The sequence below is a fragment of the Erithacus rubecula genome, assembly GCF_903797595.1.
Source record: "Erithacus rubecula genome assembly, chromosome: 11".
In the NCBI taxonomy this organism is placed as follows: Eukaryota; Metazoa; Chordata; class Aves; order Passeriformes; family Muscicapidae; genus Erithacus; species Erithacus rubecula.
The window spans coordinates 8,568,257-8,588,459 of NC_136663.1; the positions used below are offsets into that span (position 1 = coordinate 8,568,257).

The 20,203-nt window shown below is 48.6% G+C and overlaps 1 protein-coding gene across 2 annotated transcripts in view; it reads right to left on the bottom strand.

The window, feature by feature from the left end:
- DIS3L2 (DIS3 like 3'-5' exoribonuclease 2) overlaps positions 1-20,203 on the bottom strand; it is a 184,999-nt gene that overhangs the window by 10,281 nt on the left and 154,515 nt on the right. For both annotated transcript variants that reach the window (XM_079315695.1, XM_079315696.1), the window contains exons 16-17: positions 4,617-4,800; positions 3,409-3,495 (exon numbers count right to left, since the gene is read on the bottom strand). In XM_079315695.1, the coding sequence (XP_079171821.1) occupies positions 3,409-3,495; positions 4,617-4,800 (271 nt within the window). The remainder of the gene's footprint in view (positions 1-3,408; positions 3,496-4,616; positions 4,801-20,203) is intronic.

Consider the following 20,203-nt stretch of genomic DNA (forward strand, 5'->3'; position numbering starts at 1 on the left):
CACTGCTGCTCCATCCCACCAAAACAGCTGAGGAGCTGAGTGGCTGAACTGCCCATCTAAACCAACACCAGGGCAACAGCGGCACCACTGCTCAGCAGCCTCTTCAGCAGGAACCTCTCCAGTGTCACCCCTGTTATTCCACAGGTTACAGCTTTTATTTTTACATCTGTGAAACACCAGCTCTTGGGGCTGGGAAAACACTGGGGGCTGGGCCCAGGCGGGGAGGGGAGGCTGTGCAGGTCAGGGGGGTGGTGGCGGGGTCACAGCACAGTGGCGATTGAGTGAACCCATTTAAAAATAAGAGCAAGTGATTTAAAAAAAACAGGAGTATCCAGCTCTGATTACAGAGCCGTCCTGGGATCCTTGGTTTGGGCAGCTGTATCCTCTGCTCTCCAGGCCAGTGGCGCAGCCAGCTCCTGCTGAGCAGCAACGCACTGATCCGGGCAAGTAAACAGAGCAGGTTAAAAAAAGCAGCATCAGTCCCAGCCTTATTATGAGACCCAAGAGCTAGGATAGGAGCTGTGCTGGCTGCCAATTTCCACAACCCAGAATTAAATTGTTTCTGATGGACTCCACAAAGTACGGTCTCCACTCAATTAGCTCAGCTCCCACCGAATGAGGCTGGGCACAGAGACACGCCGAGCTCCAGAGGCTGCTGCAGCAGGGGATGAGAGCTCTTGTACTGACAGACAGCATGGAATCACAGGGAGCTTCCAGGCACTTGTGCCAGCCTTCTGGGCAGAAGGCAGGAAGGTCTCTATAATGCCAGCCAGGCAGAAAGCAGAGTCAAAATTCCTGCTCTGAGAAAGACACTGGGAAAGGCCCATCCCTGCCCTATGCCAGCAGTGTTTCAAGTTATACCCCACATTGTTTAAAGTTAGAAAAGATACTGAAGGTTCTGTGCTGGTTGCTGTTGTCTGGGGCATTTTGTCTTGATTGATAAGCTGTGGGGTCCAGCACCATTTTGGACACTCTTTTTGCAGCCCATGACCCTCATTAACATTTGCAGCAGCTTGAGTATCACAGCACAAATATTCCCCTAGGTTGCACCCTGCAGAGAGCCCAGTCTAATATGTATCTGACACCCATCCTCACCACTGTGACAGCACAACCCAGTGACATCAGCCTGGCATGAAGCAGATGTTTTCTCCTTAACAGATCTGACTCACAAGAGGTCTCAAATCCCCAAAGTTTGCAATCCCTGGAGAACTGCAAATAAATTAGCCCCAGCCAACCAGGGGCAGCTTTGCTTTCACGGACAGATTGAATCCCTGAGTGACTGAGCCCCTGAAAAATGGTGTGTCGCTGCTCCTTCATCTGTTACAAGGCTCCTGGCATGCCAATCCAGGCATTCCCTCAGGTACACACATTACCAGTTCCTTCCCATCTCCCTCCTCCTCAGAGAGGCTGATGTCTTGACCACCAGCATGCAGTGAAAAGGGAGGATACAAGGCTTGTCACAACCAAGGGTTAAACCTGTGGACAGGCTGTTTAGGCTGATTTAGCTGCAGCCTTGTCCCTGAAACATCAGCTTTATCACTGGGAGCTGCAACGTGAGCAGGGATACAGGTGACTCTCAGAGGCCTGACCAGACAGCCTCGCTGCACCATCTGTCAGAGCAATGGCCCAGCCCTCTTCACCAGCCTGGGCCCCTCAGTGGCTGTGCTCTGCAGCTGCCAACCTCAAATCTGTCCTCTCCCCATGAGGGACCATGACATCCAGCAGGATGGGGCTGGTTCTTCCATCTGCTCTCATGCTGGTGGCAGACAGCAAAAAAAAAAATACTCCTTGCAGTGGAAAGCTCTTTCCTCCTGGAAGCTGCTTGCCCTTTTCCAAAGTGTTTTGCCTATAATGGGAGTGTGCAACAGGTTTGCCATGCATGAGTGGATTGCACAGCACACTTGAACATACAGGCACCTTTGTCTTCTGATGATGGAATGAGACTAGTTCCTATCAAAATCATGTCTTGTGGAATATCTCCATTAAAAGTGCCTCTTTCTCTGTCTGGTACCTACTCTGCAGAAGACTTCATCCCCAAAACCTTGATAACTCTCTCATGTAATGATCTAATGTATCCACAAGGCTAAATCATAATGAGAGCCACTGTGTGGTATCTGAAAGCACTGCCACCACTTCTCCAACCACAATCTCAGGACAACACAGTGGCAAGATCTCAGCAAGTCAGTGGGTCCCCAAAAGCCAATCCCCTCCTTGCTGCCACTGCAGAACCTTCTCCTTGTTCATCCATCCTGGCCAGTAGCTAGGCCTGGTCCATGTGCTGCTACTGGAAAAGCTCAGTCTTGTTCCACAGTCAGCAGGACCAGAGAGGGACTCAAAGGAAATCATGTCACCAGTGCACCTTCCACCAGAAAAGAAGGATGTGGGGAAGGAACCAGGATAACCCAAAGCAGGACATGGGATCTGAGACAACACACCCAGCTCCAGAGGACACTTCCTGCTCTTTCCAAAGCAGCCCTCCTGAGCTGGACATACATGAGAGGGTGATTTACTAAATGGCCTCAAAGCCCAGTCCCAGTTGCAAACAAGCATTAAGTCCCGGAAATACAAAAGGACTTCAGGCAATTGCTAATGAGTAAATGAAGCAAATAAGCTAATTAGAAGAGTGACAGTCAAATGAGTGATGTTGGAAAGCTGATTCATTCCTGCAGTGATAAGCAGGCCACAGCAGAGAGATCATTTCAGGAACATGCCCTTCTCCCCATGGAGTAGACTTTCCTCAGAAGAGATTTTGTGATGCCCAGCTGCAAAAGGAGCTGATGCCTTACAAAAACTTTTTATGATGGTGATAAATACCCAAATAAGTGTCCTGAGCTACAGATGCACCAGACAATTTGTGTGAGCAGCACAGCCTCCATTGCAGAGACTGTTAAAGAAAGCCACCTGGGGAGAAGGGAGACTGAAGGGTTTCTAGAACTTTCTTTCTTCCAAGAGCAGGCACCGGGCTGTGCTTATGACCAGTTTCACACCCCCAGTCTTAATTCCTTCTTTGGACCAGTTGGGACACCACAGTGTGAAGAAATGGCAGAAACATGAAGCATGGAGCCCACCACCAGCTCTTCACAGGGCTGGGTCCTTGAGAGTCTGCTAACAGCCCTCATGCAACTTCAAGGGTGAAATATCCCAAGCAGTGATAACAGGGACAGTGTGGGCAGTGAGGAAAGACTCAGCCTGACCTTGTTATCCAGTGGAGCTTTTGTTGCTCAAGGGACACTCCCACTACCAGCTGTACAGGAAGCTGCTGGCAGCCCTGGAACACCATGTTCAGTATTCATTCACTCCCTCTGTGTGCAACAACCAGCTTGGTAACACAGAAGGGGCGAGGGCTGAAGATGAGCCACAGCAGAAAGCTACAAGCAGACATGCCTGACAGCACAGCATTGTTCTCACCTGCATGGGCCTGGAGAACATGTAGGTCAGCACTTCTTTCCTTGCTCTGGAATATTTGTCAGCACCAAATATTTCCCTTAAGCTTTTCTGGAGGAGAAAAGAGAGAGCATTCAGTGTTGGCATGTTATGGTGGTAAAGGGACCCAGGCAGACCTTACTGGTGCTAACAGAAGCTTGTCAAAGCCAAACTCCCCTTTTTCCTGAAAATCCCCTTGTAAACCAAAAGGTGCACATGAAATTGGTCTTTGCTGTGGTTTCAGCAGCCCCAGTAGGATTGCATACACAATCCTGAGCACTGGCTCTCCTCCTGGGGTCAGTGGCAGATAGCACTCAGAGCATGGGGACTGCTGGCTCTGTCCCTAGCTGTGCTGTGTGAGAGAGAGCCTGTAAACCCTCTCTCAACCTGTGCCTGGCTCCCATCCAGCTTCTGAGAGCTTCAGCACACAGACTAATGGGACTCTGGGGAGACATGGATATGGGAGGTCATGCCTGGGGGTAGCAGTGAGGAGGGGCTGGAGGGTTCAAAGTGCAGGAGGGGAGCTGATTGAGCAGCCCTGCATCTGCTGACATAGGCTGGGCACAGCCAGCAAGCAGGGAAAGCAGTCCCAGCTGATGCAGGGGCTTGCAGGAGGCCAGCAGGGATGGGATTAACAGAGGATTATCCACAGTCCAGTTGTGGTGAGTAAAGAAAATCCTGGAACCTGCGCTGTGCTGTTCAGCTGGAGTTCAGCCTCAGGACATGCTCAGAGAGGAGTGGTTGGATACTTCTCAGGCTGGCTGCATCTGACCTTTCCCAGCACTGCTCTCATGTCCTTCCCAGTCACCCCACTCCCCACCCTGCCCTCCCTGAGACCTGCAGCAGACCAGACACAAACAGCCCCTTGCAGAGCTGCTTTCTTTGTGGTATGGAGCAAATTCTCTGCCCAGAGAACGAAATCTGGGTGGCTCAGGGATTGCTCCTGCACTGAAATGTCCTTCCCATTGCAGAGAGGGCAGTGCAGGGTCACTGGCAAAGTCTTTCCCACCCTGCTCTAACCTCTGAGCACAACATGGCTGACCAGGACAGGCTGGGCCACCCCTGCTCAGCACCAAAGGGATCAATAGTGAGAGAGGGAGTGCTTTGTTTTGGCATGGCACAGTTGTCAGCTTTGCTTGGGACAGGGAATAAAGCACAGGCTGCCACAAACACACATCACCCAGAGCACTCACGTGCAGGGTCCCCGCGCTGCTGAAGTCGATGTCCAGCCCCACTTGGCTGCAGAAGTCCATGAGGTCTTTGAGCAGCTTGTTTTGGGGCGGGGGGTGGCGGCGGAGGAAGGCCTGCTCGGGGAAGCAGCGGTAGATCCGATGGGCCACGGCCATGTTCGCCAGCAGCATGAACTCCTCCACCAGCCTGAGGCACGAGGAAAACAAGCCCAGGGCCCAGTTACACAGGGGAGGCCCCTGGGAAGCCAAGCCAGTCCACAGTGATGGGAACTAATATGACACAGGGGACAGGGGAGCAGCTTGCAGTTGCTGTCATAAGCACAGATTAGCTGTGAGACTGCACCAAATCCCCCCCAAATTCTCACTTTCTAGCTGAGGCTTCCCCAGGGACTCAGAGTAAGCTGTCCTGCTGGCGCAGACAAGCAGAAGTCAGTGATAAATTGACAGCTTAAATTAGGATAAAATAATCTTCCTTTAGGTCATTTTATCTCCTGAAACGCTTGACAAGCAAAACAAACGCCGTGCGAAAGATAGCACGGAAAACAAACACACACATCTGTCTTCCTGGGCCAGAGCAAACAGCGCTCGCCCGCTCCCCCAGCCTGAGCTCCACATGTGTGGTCAGGCCCAGGCACTGAGCCCTGCCCCACCAGCTCCCAGCACAGCACAGCACAGCACAGCACAGCACAGCACAGCACAGCACTGTCCCCGGGCAGGAGAAGCCACCAGGCAGGGCTGCCTTTGGCATCCAGGAGATGTAGGGACTCTACAGACTCCTCCAGACAACCTCCAGAATGAGGGAGATGATGGGATAAGCACTTCCCATCTCTCAATGTACCTGCACTGAATGGAAACCTCTGGAGTCACACAGTGCTCAGGAAAGCAGCCCCAGCATGAGAAATCATCTTTGGTGTGTGTATGGGTTGTGCTACCAGTAGCAGGGCTGTCACAGGGGACTTGTTTAACTGGGCTTGATAAGCAAGAGACGTGCTTAACTGGGCTTCCTGCATGTATTCCCAGGGCTCCTTACTGGTGCTAATTGCCAAAAAAGATAATAGATTTACAGAAGTAACCTCATCCTCCCAGCAATGCCTGAGTGAGCTATTGCTGATTATGCCAGCTCAGCCTTGCTGCAGGCAAAGCAGTGATTTTGCAGGGCTGGCTGGAGGATCAGGGCTGGAGCCACTGTTCCTGCAGCTCCCAACCCTGGCCACTGCTGGGGAGCCTGGCCAGGTGAGATGTGCAGGGCTCTGCAGTTCTACAGCAGTCACACATTCCCAGCCTGGGAGTACTTGCCAAGAACTCGAAAGAGAAAGGAAATTAAGAGAAGCCCAGAGGAGGAATAAGCACCTGACAGTGACCATCAGCAGTAGAAATATCGGTCTTTAATGGGGAGGAGCTCCCTTATTAAGAGCCCTGTGGATTCTCACAGAGGGTTTTGTGCCAGAGGCCAACACTTCAGGCCCCACAGGGAGGGCAGGGGGGATATCCTGGCCCAGGGGCAGAGCGGGCAGGGCAGGGCAGGAACAGCACGGTCCAAATGGGAATGGGCTGCTTGCTCTGTCTCCTGGAAAACCTGCCCATGGGTCATGGCTACCAGAGACCAAGGGCTGGCTCATGGGTGGGCAATGCCCTGTGAACCCAGCAGGATCAGAACACACTCCTGAGGGGACTCTTCCAAGAGGGCTGAGCCAGGCTCTTGGTGTTCCTGTGCAGCAGAACCGGCAGATGGCAACCTCGGTCCCTCTATGGCCACGGGCGCCAGGGGGTGCGGGACAGCGCGGCCGGGGGCACTGGGCACCCCGTGGGGCAGCCAGGGACAGCCAGCGGGCTAGGGCATGGCCATGCCCATCTCCTGACCCTGGGAGACACGCCACTGTCACCGAGCAGCACGGGGGGAACAGGGGCCTGAGGACAGGGGTGAGCTGGGCCAGCCCATGCTCACCTGGGAAGCCCTTCCTGCCCCAGCCAGGTCACAGCCAAGCATAGAAAACAGGGCAGACTGCAAAAGGCAGCACCTCCCCTCCCCATGGGCTTTGGTGCAGGGGAAGAGGGAATTAGCCTGAGCTAGACAGATGCACACCTGGACTAAGGTTGGCCATGGAGGCCCCCGTGCATCTGCCTCAAACTGCAGCTTCTACAGATGCAAGCCCGTTTTCAAGGACAAAGCAAAACACCTGTGAACAAAATCTCCTCTTTGTCACAGGCACGTGTTCATTGCAGAATGAACACTATGAGCAAATGCTGCAGCAGACCCTGCCATTCCTGTTCCTGCTGAGCACTGGAGTGTAAAACCTTCCTATCTCATCTACAGTGACACTTTTGGCTGGATGCAATTTCCACCTGATTATTAAGTTCTGCCTTTTGTTTTACCATTCTGTGGTTTGGGCTTTTACAGTTTCCTGGAGATATCCTTGTTCTGATGTTGGAGGTACTGAATGGAAGCTCATATCTGAGCATCTTCCTTTCAGGGATGCTTTTATTCTTGAAGTAAAACTAACAGCACATACTACCCACTTTGCTCTGCAAAATCCCATCCTGGGAAGCACCCAGGAACTTTGCACCCATAACAGGGTGTGCAGGATGTGATCATGGACATTCAGAATTGAAATGCTACTCTTGTTCTCTCACCCAAAGGCAGAGGCAGGCTCTGGGAGATGCATCTGCAGTTCAGGCTATCAAGGATCAGGTAACACAGGTAAGGTTGGACACTCTCTTGTATCTGGGGGGAAAAGAAGCCCCAAGATCTGATGGGTTGGTTTGTGTTAGCTCAGGGTAATGAACCAGAGTGCCCTGGGAAGGCTGCAGTGCCCTGTGGGCTGATGCCAAAACTTGCAAGGACAGAGGTTCCTTCCCAACTCTGTACCACTGGGGGGTCATGGAGCTGTTCCCCAAACGCACCCTGCTGCAGCAGTCCTGCAAGTTTGAGAGGAAAGAAGAGTGTGTAGCTGCTCTATAACTCCTAGTTAGATTTGTTCTAAACATCAGGAGTTCAGGGAGAGAAAAGCAGCTTCCAGAAGGCACAAGTCACAGCTGGGGTAATCCAGAGCAAGTGAGAGCTTGCTATGGTCAGAGGGAACATGCTGGGGACAGTGAAGGAGCTGACACCTGTGCCTGGAGTTAAGCCATGTTACCTCTTCCAGCAAAGCAATGGAGTCTGGGGCTCAGGACACAAGGAGGAAGACAAGATCTGCATGGAATATCTTAATGTGACCTCCTTGCACCTGAAAGGAAAACCTTATTCCCAAGAGGAACTCATGCTGAGATTGCAACTGCATGGGGTACTGGTGACTCAGGAGGATGAGCTAGGACTGCCCATGAAGTCAGCAAGGCTTCAGGTGCTGAGGAGCTGGAGGGCACAGCCAAGCTGCTGCCTTCCTGCCCTCCCCACGTGGCCTCTCAGTTGCACTTTTAGCTCATGTTCTCACCAGGGCTTCAACTAAGCAAGCACCACACTGGGGCTTGGAGAAAAGCACTGGATGCTGAGGCTGGTGGGAGCAGAGGGTGGCTGGCAGAGCATGGACCCAGCCCAGTGCTGGTGCTGATGCTGCTGGGAGCTGTGCTGAAGCCCTGCTAACTTGTCGGCAGGTCAAACGACAAGAGATTTTGGGGTTTCTGTGGGTTTTTTTCTTAAAACAGCCTAGCTTGGAGTCTGGCTCAGTGCATCTGGCAGACAGGAGTACAAAGAAAAATATTTCATGGCTAAAAAAACGGAGACAGAAAGACTGGTCCATCTGAACGCGCGCTGAATGAATCCCATGTGAAATGCATTCTAACGCCATCGCTACAGTTTCCTCTGGATTAGCTGAGCTATCCTTGGCTCCTGGCTCCATAAAATCCCATAAACAATCTGATCTGAACTTTTGCCCTTTCTGTGCTGATGTGAGGCTTCCTCTGCTGTCTCACAGACAGGGCTAGGGTCAACAGGTGGCTGTCCCTCCCATAGGTGCTTGCAGGTCCCAGCCATCCTGATAACCACACTGCAGGAGGGAGCATTTCCAGACCTGTTCCATGCATCACTTAACATGTGCACATGTGAGGGGAGAGGGAGTGATGGGAGGGCTTCTGAGCTCTGTAACATGTACATCTCCTGTCAGCTTTTTCAATGCCCAGATCTTGCTTACGAGTTATGTGGATGAAATTCATCCTCAGCCTGCCTTATGCAAGAGGTCAGCTGGAGTGTATGGCTTACACTTGCTTCCGAGTTTCAAATGTGACCAAGGCATGCCAGTGCCTAAATGTCACAAACTTCTGGAGAGATTTCAAGCTCCTGAGATGCTCTTAAACACAAATCTTGGTGCTTTTCAAAGTATCTTTGATAGTCACGGCTTCTGTAGGGCAACAGTCACCTATGAAACCATCCAGCTGAAGAGGACTGATGACACCTCGACTATAGCATCAAACTCAAGCTAGTGGGCTGTAATTCCTCTCAGACAGCTCCTGCCAGTGCCAAACATCTGTGGGATGTGGGAAGAGAAGCTTCACATTTAGACCCTTGACCTGCTTTAGTATCAGCATTATTATTTGCTCCATTAAATGTTAGGTCGACACTTTGCAATCTCTGGATAGCAACCTTGAAAAACTACCGATGTTTTCAGAAAGTTGGTTGGTCAAGGCAAATAAAATTATGGTTTCTCATGGCAAATTGCAAAGAAAGGCAGGGCAAGTAAAATGCCTGTTTGGCTGCTTGTCACCATGGTAATGCAGCTAGGCTGCACAGCAGCCATCAAAGTACCCACTCTCCCTGATTAACTTGACAAATGACATTAGCTAAGAAGGGTTCACTGAAAGAGAGAGACAAGGGGTACTTTGTGTGCAATCCAGTAAGTGCAGGAAGGAGGCAGGCAGCTTCCTTAAAGCAAAAGGACACTAAAACACCTGCTGTTCCAGCAGGGTAAGACCCAGGGGCTTCAGAGCAAATGGCAGTGAGGTGGGGCTGGACAGATGAGCACAGCTGTTCCCCTGTAACACCTTCTGCACCTCCATCCCCTCCTACAAGATGTAACTGATGGGTACAGCCAGGTGTTGGAACAGTTACCACAGCTGAGGTGTGATAATCCCAAAGCACCACACAGCTCTTCCATGGCAGGGTTCTTTGCTTTTGACAGGCTGGAGAAGTTGGTCTTTTCTTCACGTGTAGCTGATTGTGGAAACCTGTCCTAAAAGGACAGGGCTGAACTGTTCTGAGCTGGAGTCTGAGCTCCCCCTTCCAACAGTGGTTCCTCTGGCTGGCTGAGATGCCACCAAGTAATTCCCCAGCACTTTTCCAGCAGTTCACATTAGCGCCAAATGTGACCAACCTCTTCTACAAGGGTTACCAAACTTCTTTCTCCTAACCCATTACAATATCTCATCTGCTCCTCTCCATCTTGTCTCTCCCTCCCAGCATTTAATCCCTCCTGCAAAGGGAACAAAACTTCTGCTGCTCAAATTTCTTCCCATCCCACATCAGCATGGGTTAGTGCTTCAGCCTGCAGTCACAGGCTCTGGTTTCTCAGCCCGTATCTATAGGTGTGTCCAGCTCTGTGCTGGGTCCAAGCATGGTTAGCAGCTTTGTCAGCATCATGCTTGAACCAAACAGTGTCACCAAAGCTTGGTGCTGAAAAAGGCAGCCCTGATGTGTCTGTGTGTGTGTCTGAGAGACCTCTGAAGACATGATGGATTTATGTCCCCTTGCTAAGGGCAGGACACTGCTGAGAGCCCTTGCTCTCTGCTGGTTTGGAGGGGATTATTGTTACAGCAAAATCTCATACCAAACAGGAGATCTACAGCCACCTCCTGCAAATGGGACTCTAAATCCTGATGCATTCACCCACAAAGTCACCTTCCACAAAAGGCTGCAAATAGTCATGCTCACATCCAAGAGGAGCAGCATCAGCTGAAGGAAAACAGTAAAGAAACAGACCACAGCTCAAACAACAAACCCTCTCCAAGGTGTTAAATCCAAAGATACTGGATGTGGTATGACTTTTTCTTCTTTAAATCTTGTTTATTAGTTTATTTTTGATTACAGCTCTTCCACGAAGCAGAGAAACTTGAGAGGCTTCTATAAAAGCTCTTCTAAAACCAACATTAGCTAATCCCACATCTCCTGAGAGCACAGCCAATGACAGAATCATGTTCTTTGGTGAGTAGCTAGGCTGGCACTTGCAACGGCTCTTCTCCATGCAAAATTATGCAAGAATAGTGTGCTATTTTCTTAGTGACACTCTACCTATCAAACAAACATGAGCATCTTCAGCCATCCACTCTGGGACAGCACTGCTGCCTGAAGACACATGAAAATCAAATCCCCTATTATAAAAAAAAATTGGACTGCAGTGTTACATATGAGCCTTGAAATATTGGTGTGGAGCTCCTGTTGCCAATGACAGTTGCCAAAAGACCAAAAGACCTATTTTTTTTTTTTGAAAGCAAAAGTAGTAAAAGGCAAGAATGCTGGCGGTTCCTGGCTTGATGAAAGTCATTTGTGCTCCTCTCACAGCTAGCAGTAGCCTTGTACAAAGCATAGCTGAATAGTGGAATTACTCCACTTTCTGAGATTGCTCAATTAGCTCTTGGTTAAAACTGCTAACATTGAAACTTGATGAGAATAGCAGCTCTGAGGCAGTTTTAGATTCATTTCTTACTAAGCTAGAATGGCTTTTCCCTATAATGAACTCCCTTTCTGGGGTATAAAGAATGCCCTTTATATTAGCTATGGTGCCTTCCCAGTAATAGATGCCTACAACACAAATGCATGGGAGGGCTCTCTGAATACAAATGTCACTTACAGACCACTCTCACACCTTGAGGCTGGAAATGCCACAGGACTGCTCTCTTTGCTTTATCCAAATTATCAGTGGTACAGTGGAAAACCGTTTTTAAGTTCTCAGTACTGACGCTGGGCTCCTGAAGGTATTTGGCATGATTAGGAATTAATTGCTTAAAGCCTGATGTACTGGTTTGCACACAGGGATTTAGACTGCTGGAAAAACCTCAGCCATTTGCTGGAGCTTCTTTGAAATTATCAACACCACTTTGCAGCCCTGTTAAATGAAATTGCTGACTACATCTGGCAGCACAACGTCAGGCCAGACGTCGCAGCGCTGGACGGCACAAGCGGCCACAGGGCCTTTGGGATCTCTTGGCTCTCAGCTGTGTGGGTGGAAAACACACCCTGCCCAGCCTGGAGCTCCTCACCCTCCTCCTGGTTCATATGGAAGGGACAGACTCAACACCTGCCCATCCTGCCCATCCTGCCATCCTGCCTCCTGCCTCCTGCCTTGATTCCAATGGCAAAGGAGGCACCATTGGACTGACGTGTTGGTGTTGCAGAGGACGCAGTCACTGCAGGCTGCACCTCTTCATTAAAGGTTAATATGACTGCAGTCTGCTCCTTTTTATGCAAACTGGTGACAACCTTCAGATTCCTGGCATGCTGCTGAAGTTCCCCTCTGTGCCAAAACACAGTCTTCAGCTGCTGTGGGCCAGGGGTGAAAGCTCAGACCTGCATGCAGGTGCTGGGTCACACAGGATGTGGAGGCACAACCTCAGCAGGCTCCCTCAGTCTCAGCTCCACTGTTCTCCACAATTTTCTCATGAGAAAATTCTCATTCTGGGAATGCACTAGGATGCTCCCAAGCAAGGGTGCTGCCCAGCCACCTGGGCACAGCAGGGACCTGAGACCTGCGTTTTCTCCAGCCTATGGTAATTCTTGGTGGGTAAATGAGCTCAGGCTGGGGCTGGAATGGGGAAGAGGAGAAGGGAGACACCTCACAGCCAGTGTCCAAGCTGGACTGGCAGTCCACATTCCTGAGACGTGCAGTCTGATACGCCACTGGCTCCAGAAGCACAGCTTATGACAAGACACATAATATTAATGTCATCCAGAGTCTGGCTAAGAGGAGAATGGAAAGAATTCCTGAATGAATGCAGACAGCCCCTCTGCTGACGGGAAAGTCTCCAGCCCCACACATCAGGCCAGCACCGCCTGTTATCAGACTGCCTTTCCCACTGGAAGGAGGAAGCAGGAATGAAAGGCACTTTTCCTCACCATTGAAAGTTTATGCAAGTGATTTATGGGTCAGAAAAATTAGCAAGCACATTGCTGAGTGCTCCATACAGCAGCGTGTGTTACGTGGCTGCTGACCAGAAATTCCAAGACCCATTAGGTGGAAGCAAAGGGCAGCATGATGGAAAGTTAAAGATGCTTTTTGTCGATTTAATTAATTAGCTAGGTATTTTCTCCATCCCCTGCAGCCTTTATTAATGCAATGTTGGAGTGAAGAAATATTAACAATTTAGACAACACATTAATATTAACACAACACCTGCAAAATGCAAGTGTAAGTCCATTAGGTAAACATGATCTTAAGGCATTGAGGCAGAAATAATATTCTGATGTTTCCTAGCACAAGTATCCTGCAGATACTGTCCATCACTTATGCTCCATTTTAAGTCATGGCCCCTGGTACATGGGGGACTCTTCACCTGTTACTAGTCCCTGAAATCCTGAGAAAAACTTACATTTCCATTAAGACATTTACCCATTTCATATGGAAAGTGTCTTACTAAAGCCATGTCATGAACCAGGAAGATCAAAAGGGATTTTTAAAAGGATTTTATCTCTGTGCTAGCAAGGGATGGAGATAAAACCTGAACCTGATAGCTTGTAAATATTAACCTACACTTGGGAATGCTCCATAACATCAGCTTTCTATTATGGTGGTTTCATCTGAGACAAGTTTTCATTAAGGGAAAAACAAACAGTTAATCACCCAGAGAACTGATAGTGCTGCAGGGAGTCACAGACTGCTAGAACCAGCCTTCCTGTTCCACATTCCCCATCAGCTAATGTTCCCCCTGACATTTCTGCTGAGGAGACATTCACACCCTGTGTGTGATACACTCTTCAGCCTTTGGACTTGCTTTTTCCCAGTTTACCTGGAATTAAATAATTGATTACTTCCAAAGCAGGAGACAATCTGATGAACAAGGGGGAAATGAAGAGTACTGGATGAACATTCCAGACTAGAAGCATACTCTGAGATGGTCAATGACTGGGAGAGCATACATCTACCAACCAGGACCTGACCCAGGGACAAACAAGGAGTCAGCAAAAACTCATGAAGAGATGAACAACAAAAGATAATGAGAAAAAAAAAAAAAAGTTTAAAATACCAAAACCATGCAAAGCAATCTACATAATCTGGTAGCCAAAGGCAGTGGTGGCATGACAACATAAATCCCTGATGTTCATGAAGTGGAAGTCAGGCAATGACTTGCTAAGTAATGCCCTCTTTCTGCTGCAAGTCTCTGGTCCAAGCAATGCAGAGTAACTTCAAAGTTGGATTAGGATGGCACTTTCCAGCTCAGTTCTAGCAATCTCCAGCTTCAACTTTCTCAAAGCCTCTCTGGGTGTGCCTGTTCTTAACCATGCTCAAAAGTGTTGTTTGGGCTCATGGGAAGAGACCTCTGGGAGAAGCAATCACCAAGACTGGCCAGCCTTCAGCAAGGGCCTTGCCAGAGGAGAACCCTCAGGAGAAACTGGCTGCAGATCAAGGGACTCAAAATGACCACTGGGACCACTGGTTCTGAGAGGATCTGTGTCAGAAAAACACATATAATACAGAAGGTTCCCAAGGACCCCAGCAGACAAAACCCAAAGGCAGCTGCTCCCTGGCCATGGGATGCTCTGCTGGGGCTGCTGCTTTCCAGACAGGACCATGGATCAGGGCTCACACCACTGCCCAGCACTGCTCTGGTTCAACCTCAGATTTGCAGTTGTAGCACTGAGTGTGGGCAGGTTCAGGAGAACAGTTGTATCAATACAGAGTGAGGGATCCAGCTGGCTCTGGCTGTATTATTCTTGGTCTGAAACAATTGCAAAGCAATCATGAACCTTCTGGTTACCAGGACTTTCAAAGACATGGAAACCTGAGGGGGAGGGAAGCAAGGTACAGAGGACACTGATAGCAGATCAGGGTTAAAACAACCAATGAAAGTTGGCAGGGAGATGAAAGGGAAATGGGCAACACAGAATTTGGGGATGATGTTTTCTAAGTATGCTACTGAAATACTCTGGATAACTTCTGCTTTCAAGCAGCCTCTTGGCAGATTAAAATGTCCCAGAAGGTTTTATATCCAGCTCCTATGATCTTAAACTAAATATTAGGTGAGAAAAACATGCTTCTAAGGAAAAGTCAAACATAGCCCTGAGTGAAAAACAATGATCAGGAGAATGAACATATTGGGTTTGTTGAATATACAACCAACATCAGTTTTCTTGCCCAAAAAATAAAGCCAAGGGAATAAAATGCAGAGATGAGCAGAATGGAAAAGCTGCAGGAAATTTAGGCAGTCTCCCCCCACCCCACATATTTCCCCAGGCAGGACTCTCACCCTGCCTGGCCTCAGCCAGCAGGCTTGGAGCTTTGCCTTGAATTCCTAAGAGAGCCTTCCCCTTCTGCAGCAGGACAGGCTCAAGGCAATGGGTCTTTTCCATCTGTAGCTTCTCTCCCTTGACTTTTATGTGCATCGATTCAAAAGCTGTTTGATTTACTGGTGCAGGGGCTGTGAAGAGTCTAGTTTGGTCTAAGGACAGCCTGAGGTCAAAGGCAGCAATGCAATTTCACCACCCCGTCCTTTACAAGAAAATGTTCAGATCTGGATTTACAGTCACATTCCAGTGAGCCCACACATCATGGCAGGCTGAAATGAGCCTAATTTACACAATGGGATTGAGGAAAAGCAGATAAACATCCCAGTGGAGGTGGAGAAAGCTGATCAGTGTAGGAGTGGGTCCTGAACAGCATCTTGGAGGGTGTGTGGCTGTGTGTGACACAGAGCTGCTTGTCTCTAGATGGAGCTACTGCCAGCCAGATGGCAGATGAGAATAGATGAGGCAGTTTCAATGAGACCATAACAGGAGAGGATGAGTGACATGGGACCTATCACTTTAAGCAAAAGAGAACTGCATCCTTCAAGTCCAGAGATGGGTATGATGACTCTCCAGGGCTGCAGTGTAAGAAAGGACTTTGTTTCATATCCAGCTCCCCTACTGAGATTGTACAGAAGTGAGAACAAGCTCTCTCGATGCCAAGGTCTGCAAAACCTCACATGCTGCTGGGTGAATTTAGCAAATACCTCTGTCCCTGATTGTCACAGTCATAACCTGGTTACTCCAGCTAGTTCCTTCATGGACTTATATGGATCACTCAGTTCCATCTAAAAACAGAGAAACCAAAGATAGATCTGTGACAGTACCCTTAAACTGCTCCTTTGAGCCAGGGTTTTACTAGACTAAAGGAAGCTTGGTTAAAATTAAGACCCAGGTGTGATGAAGAACTCTTGCAATGTTACCTTCCAACTCATCCAGAGTTCAGTAGCACAGATCAACCTCCTGAAAAAATCTACCATCTCCAGAAAAGCACACACACAGATCTGTCAGCACATTTGTGTTGCTGAAACCTACAGATCTCAGCACTGGATCATGGTAAGATTTGCAAGAGTGTCATCTGCAAAGCCTTGGCAATGCCTTTTAATCCTTGGAAAAGGAGCACTTCAGGCATCAGTTCCTGACTTTGCATTTGAATGTTGCAAAGCCAAAACAACATCTCTTGGAGCACAGGGTATATCCTAAGATGCCCTGGAGCTTTCTTGTCCTACAGACATTGAGTAGCAATCTCCAAATGACAAAACAGAAATAAAACCATATATCCTCATGCTTTGGTGAGCCTCCAATCCAAGCCTGACAGATACCTGGCTATGAGTGCTGCGTCTCTCATACTGCTTAACCCTTGAATAAACAGAGGAAATATACATTTAGATGAAGCCTGGTTTTATCCCTTTCCCCCCTTCAAATCTAGTTTAAAGCTCTTTCAATGAGCCCTACTAACTCTTGGGCAAAAATTCTTCTTCCCCTTTGAGACTCATGTACCCTGTTTGTCACCAGCAGGCCTGGTGTTGTGTAAAGCAATCCAGTCTTCTGTGACCTCAGGCCTGGAGCCAGGTATTGACCTGTTGGTTCTTTCTGTTTCTTGCCTTATAATTTCCTATAATTGGAAGAATAGGGAGGACACTGCTTGTTCTCCTGATCCCTTAATCATCCCAAAGTATTGAAGTATCTCTTGAATGTTCTTGGACTTCTTGTTGCACCATCATTGCTGCCTACCTGAAAAATCAGTAATGGATAATATCTGAGGGCCATACCAGGGTGGGAAGTTTTCACATCTATAACTTGGCCCCAGGGAGGCAGCAGACTTCCCTAAGGAGTGGGTCCAATCTATGTATTGGTCCATCAGCTCTCTCCCAAGGGTTACTCAGTAACATCCAAGTAAAAGCTTTGGCAGCTTCCTCCAGCTGATCAACCTGTTGAATCTGGACAGCTGAGAAGGACAGTGAAGCTCCATCAGATACCCTTCAGTGGCCAGTTTCAAGGGGACAAACCCACACAGAACCACTGCCTGCAGCAGCAATGTGACTGTGCCAAGAGGTATTAAGAGAAAGGGGACACAAAATAATTAAAACAGACAATCCAAGTACCTGGAAAAGGATAGGGATTACAAAAACCTGGTAACCCAGCACAGGGGATACAACAGCTTCTGTAACTACCCACACTTCATGTGCTAACTTACTGCTGTCTGAACAGGATAGACACCAGCAATTTCTGTGGATGCTTGTGGGAGTGTGCCCCTCCACAGCAAGAGAGGCACCAACCCCATTTCAGCCTGGGCTTGCTCCATATCACACCAAGACAGATCCCATAGGGAAAGGAAACAGCTCGGGAGTGAAGCATGGACAGGCTGAACGTCAAAGCATGGGAAACAGAGCTTAGGGTACGTGCAATCCAGGCACATTATACCCTCTTTGAAACTCACTCTCCCATTGTTATTTAACATCCTGCAGGTTCCAGCCAGAGACTCCCATCCGCGCCCCAAACTGGCCTGGGTATGGCTGGGAAGAAGAAAGGGAGCTTGAAATGAACTGTGGAAAGATTTAAGTGCTCTAACTGCTGCTTTCCAATACAATTTTCCACTTGGGGCAGGGGAAGGGAAGGAGGAAAGCCTGACAGTAGTTTAGAGCCAGTCACAACTGTGACAGGTTCTTCTTTTCCATTTCCAACCAGCTCACAGGCAGAAGGAGCACTTTAACTTCCATTAATTATCACAGCCTTATTCCAGCCCAGGGATTCAGAGCAGCAGTGGCAAACTCTTAAGACCTGTTAGGAGCAGGTCCTGCCTCAAATTGTGCTACACTGCTCAGTGCAGTAAAACTCTATAATTAATGGAACCAAGAGGTACTGCAACTCTTCCTAGAATATCTCAGTTTGCAGCTAAGGGCATCTCCTGTAGGCAGTACCAGTTCTGTCAGAGAATAGGATCACACAAACAACTTCTTGCACTCCAGACTCTGAGAACAGGTTAACAGACATTTAACAGATGGATCTCTTGCACACTCAAGCTGTACACACAGAAAAAAAAGGAGATTAACAGAGCAGTGCATTACTTGTGTCTCCTCCCTGACTACCAGAGATTCCTGTTGTGTTGTAACTCTACCACCATGTGAAGTTAGTTTATGGCATTTATCAGTACTGATCACTGGATGTGCAGCTTCAAAGTGTGCACGTGGTGTTTAGGGAGATGCAGACAGCTCAAACACACAGTCCTCACACAACTGGAACAAACCTATTATGAAATACTGCTACATGGTTTTTCCCACTTTTTGGCTTCATTACAAACTATCAATGAACATTATTTAAAAATAGCTGTAACTGAGATGTCCTAGCTCAGCATTTCAGTCTATGGTGCCCCATGTCCCTTCCTGCTCTTCTGCCAACAGGGCTGATCCACCCTCAGCTGGTCTCCCCTGCTGAGACCCAGACCCAGGCCCTGCTTCCACTCACTCCCAGCTCCTAGCTGCAGGTACCATCCCTTCATGCTCACTGATGACAAGATGTGCCATTCTCCCTTCCCCAGTTGATACCAGACCTTTCCAGAACTGACCCCTCTGACACTCATGGCTTGCAAAACACTCCCAGGTATTTTTGGCACTGAGTAATGAAAGCAGGGACATGCTGCTGCTGCTGCTGGATGCAGACAGATCTGCTTCCCAGGGACCCCCCAGCAGATGCTGATGAGCTGTCTTGGGATTCAGGTACTTCATGGCTCTGAGTGTAAAATGAGCCCAGCCACAAGCATTGTTTCCCTCCCTGCACCACTTGGAACAGCTGATGCCTCCAGCTGTGGCAAATTTACCAGACTAGAGCAGGTGAGCAGTGAGCCTGTGTCTGCATGGACACATCCAAAAGGAGTAAGGAGGACTGACTATGAATTCAAATTCAGAGTGACTGGAACATACTGTGCCAGGCTGCTGAGGTTCACACAGCAGCTCCACATTCAGTTCTGAGTCACTCAGGAACTATCCTGGGGAGCAATTACTGGTGCACAAAAGCTCTTGAGCTGCCACAAAAGAATGGAGTTTCTCATTGAAACCCCTTGAAATCTTTATCTTGCCCACTTAGGCCTGGGAGGATACTTCCTTCTACTTAGACAAGTGAAGCCTCAGCAGAGCATTTGGGATGCTGGAGAGGAAACACTCAGTGATGTGAATCAAGGGTGAGCAGCAGTCACAGCAGCAAGGAGAGCCCTGACAACATCACCCCATTCCCATGCCAGCATTTGGGACTGCAGGAACTACTCCATTAGGAACAAGCTGTTCCACTAATCCAGTCCTCCTGACTCCTCTGTTAAAAGATTTTCCTGAAATTGTGTAGGGCTTTGACTAGCCAAATGTACTTTGACATCTGACTTCAGCCCTCTAGCTGCCAGTGCATCATCCCCTGCAAGCCCAGCCTGGGCTACTGAGAGCCACAGGACAAGAGGAAATCCCCACACCACAGCCTGCTCCCAAATCACGTCTGCAGCATCAACAAGCTCCCCACATTTCCATCATCCTCCCTGTATCCTCACATACAGATGATCTTTTTATTCTAGAAACCTCACAGACTACTCTAGGACTGAAAGGGAATTATATTAGAGCAAGCACACGCCCAGTTGTTCATTTTGCATGTGCTGACAGTCTCGTTTTGACTCTACTTTCTACATTTAAGGTGTTAATGGGAACCTTGATGCATTTCAGAGGGAACGTGCACAGATAGAAGACAGATGCATGAGTCTAAAACCTGGCTCCCAGATTTCATATCAAGTGCTGGATTTGTTTATATCCATATGATGCAATCTCCATAAAAGCAATCAACCACCACCAAAAGGAGATGTTTCAATATCTGCACAGCCTTCATGGACTAGGCATTAGGTTTGCTTTTATGATGCAGAATAATATAATGGATTTCTTCCACAAGTTCCCAAATGTTGTTATTAAGTGTTGCTTCTCTAATAAAATATGCTGCAACATACAGCAGTACATGATGTGGCATTTACACGAGTCTTTTCTCCATATAGGACTTGCTGGCTTTTAAACAAATCTGTCTCTTCTATACACTACAGAAGCACAAGATGAGTAATTATATTCTCTGCTTAATAATGTTTTTGCACTGGCCAATTTAACAGCTAATCTCCACAAACCTTTGAGATAGTCCCCCAGCAGCTACA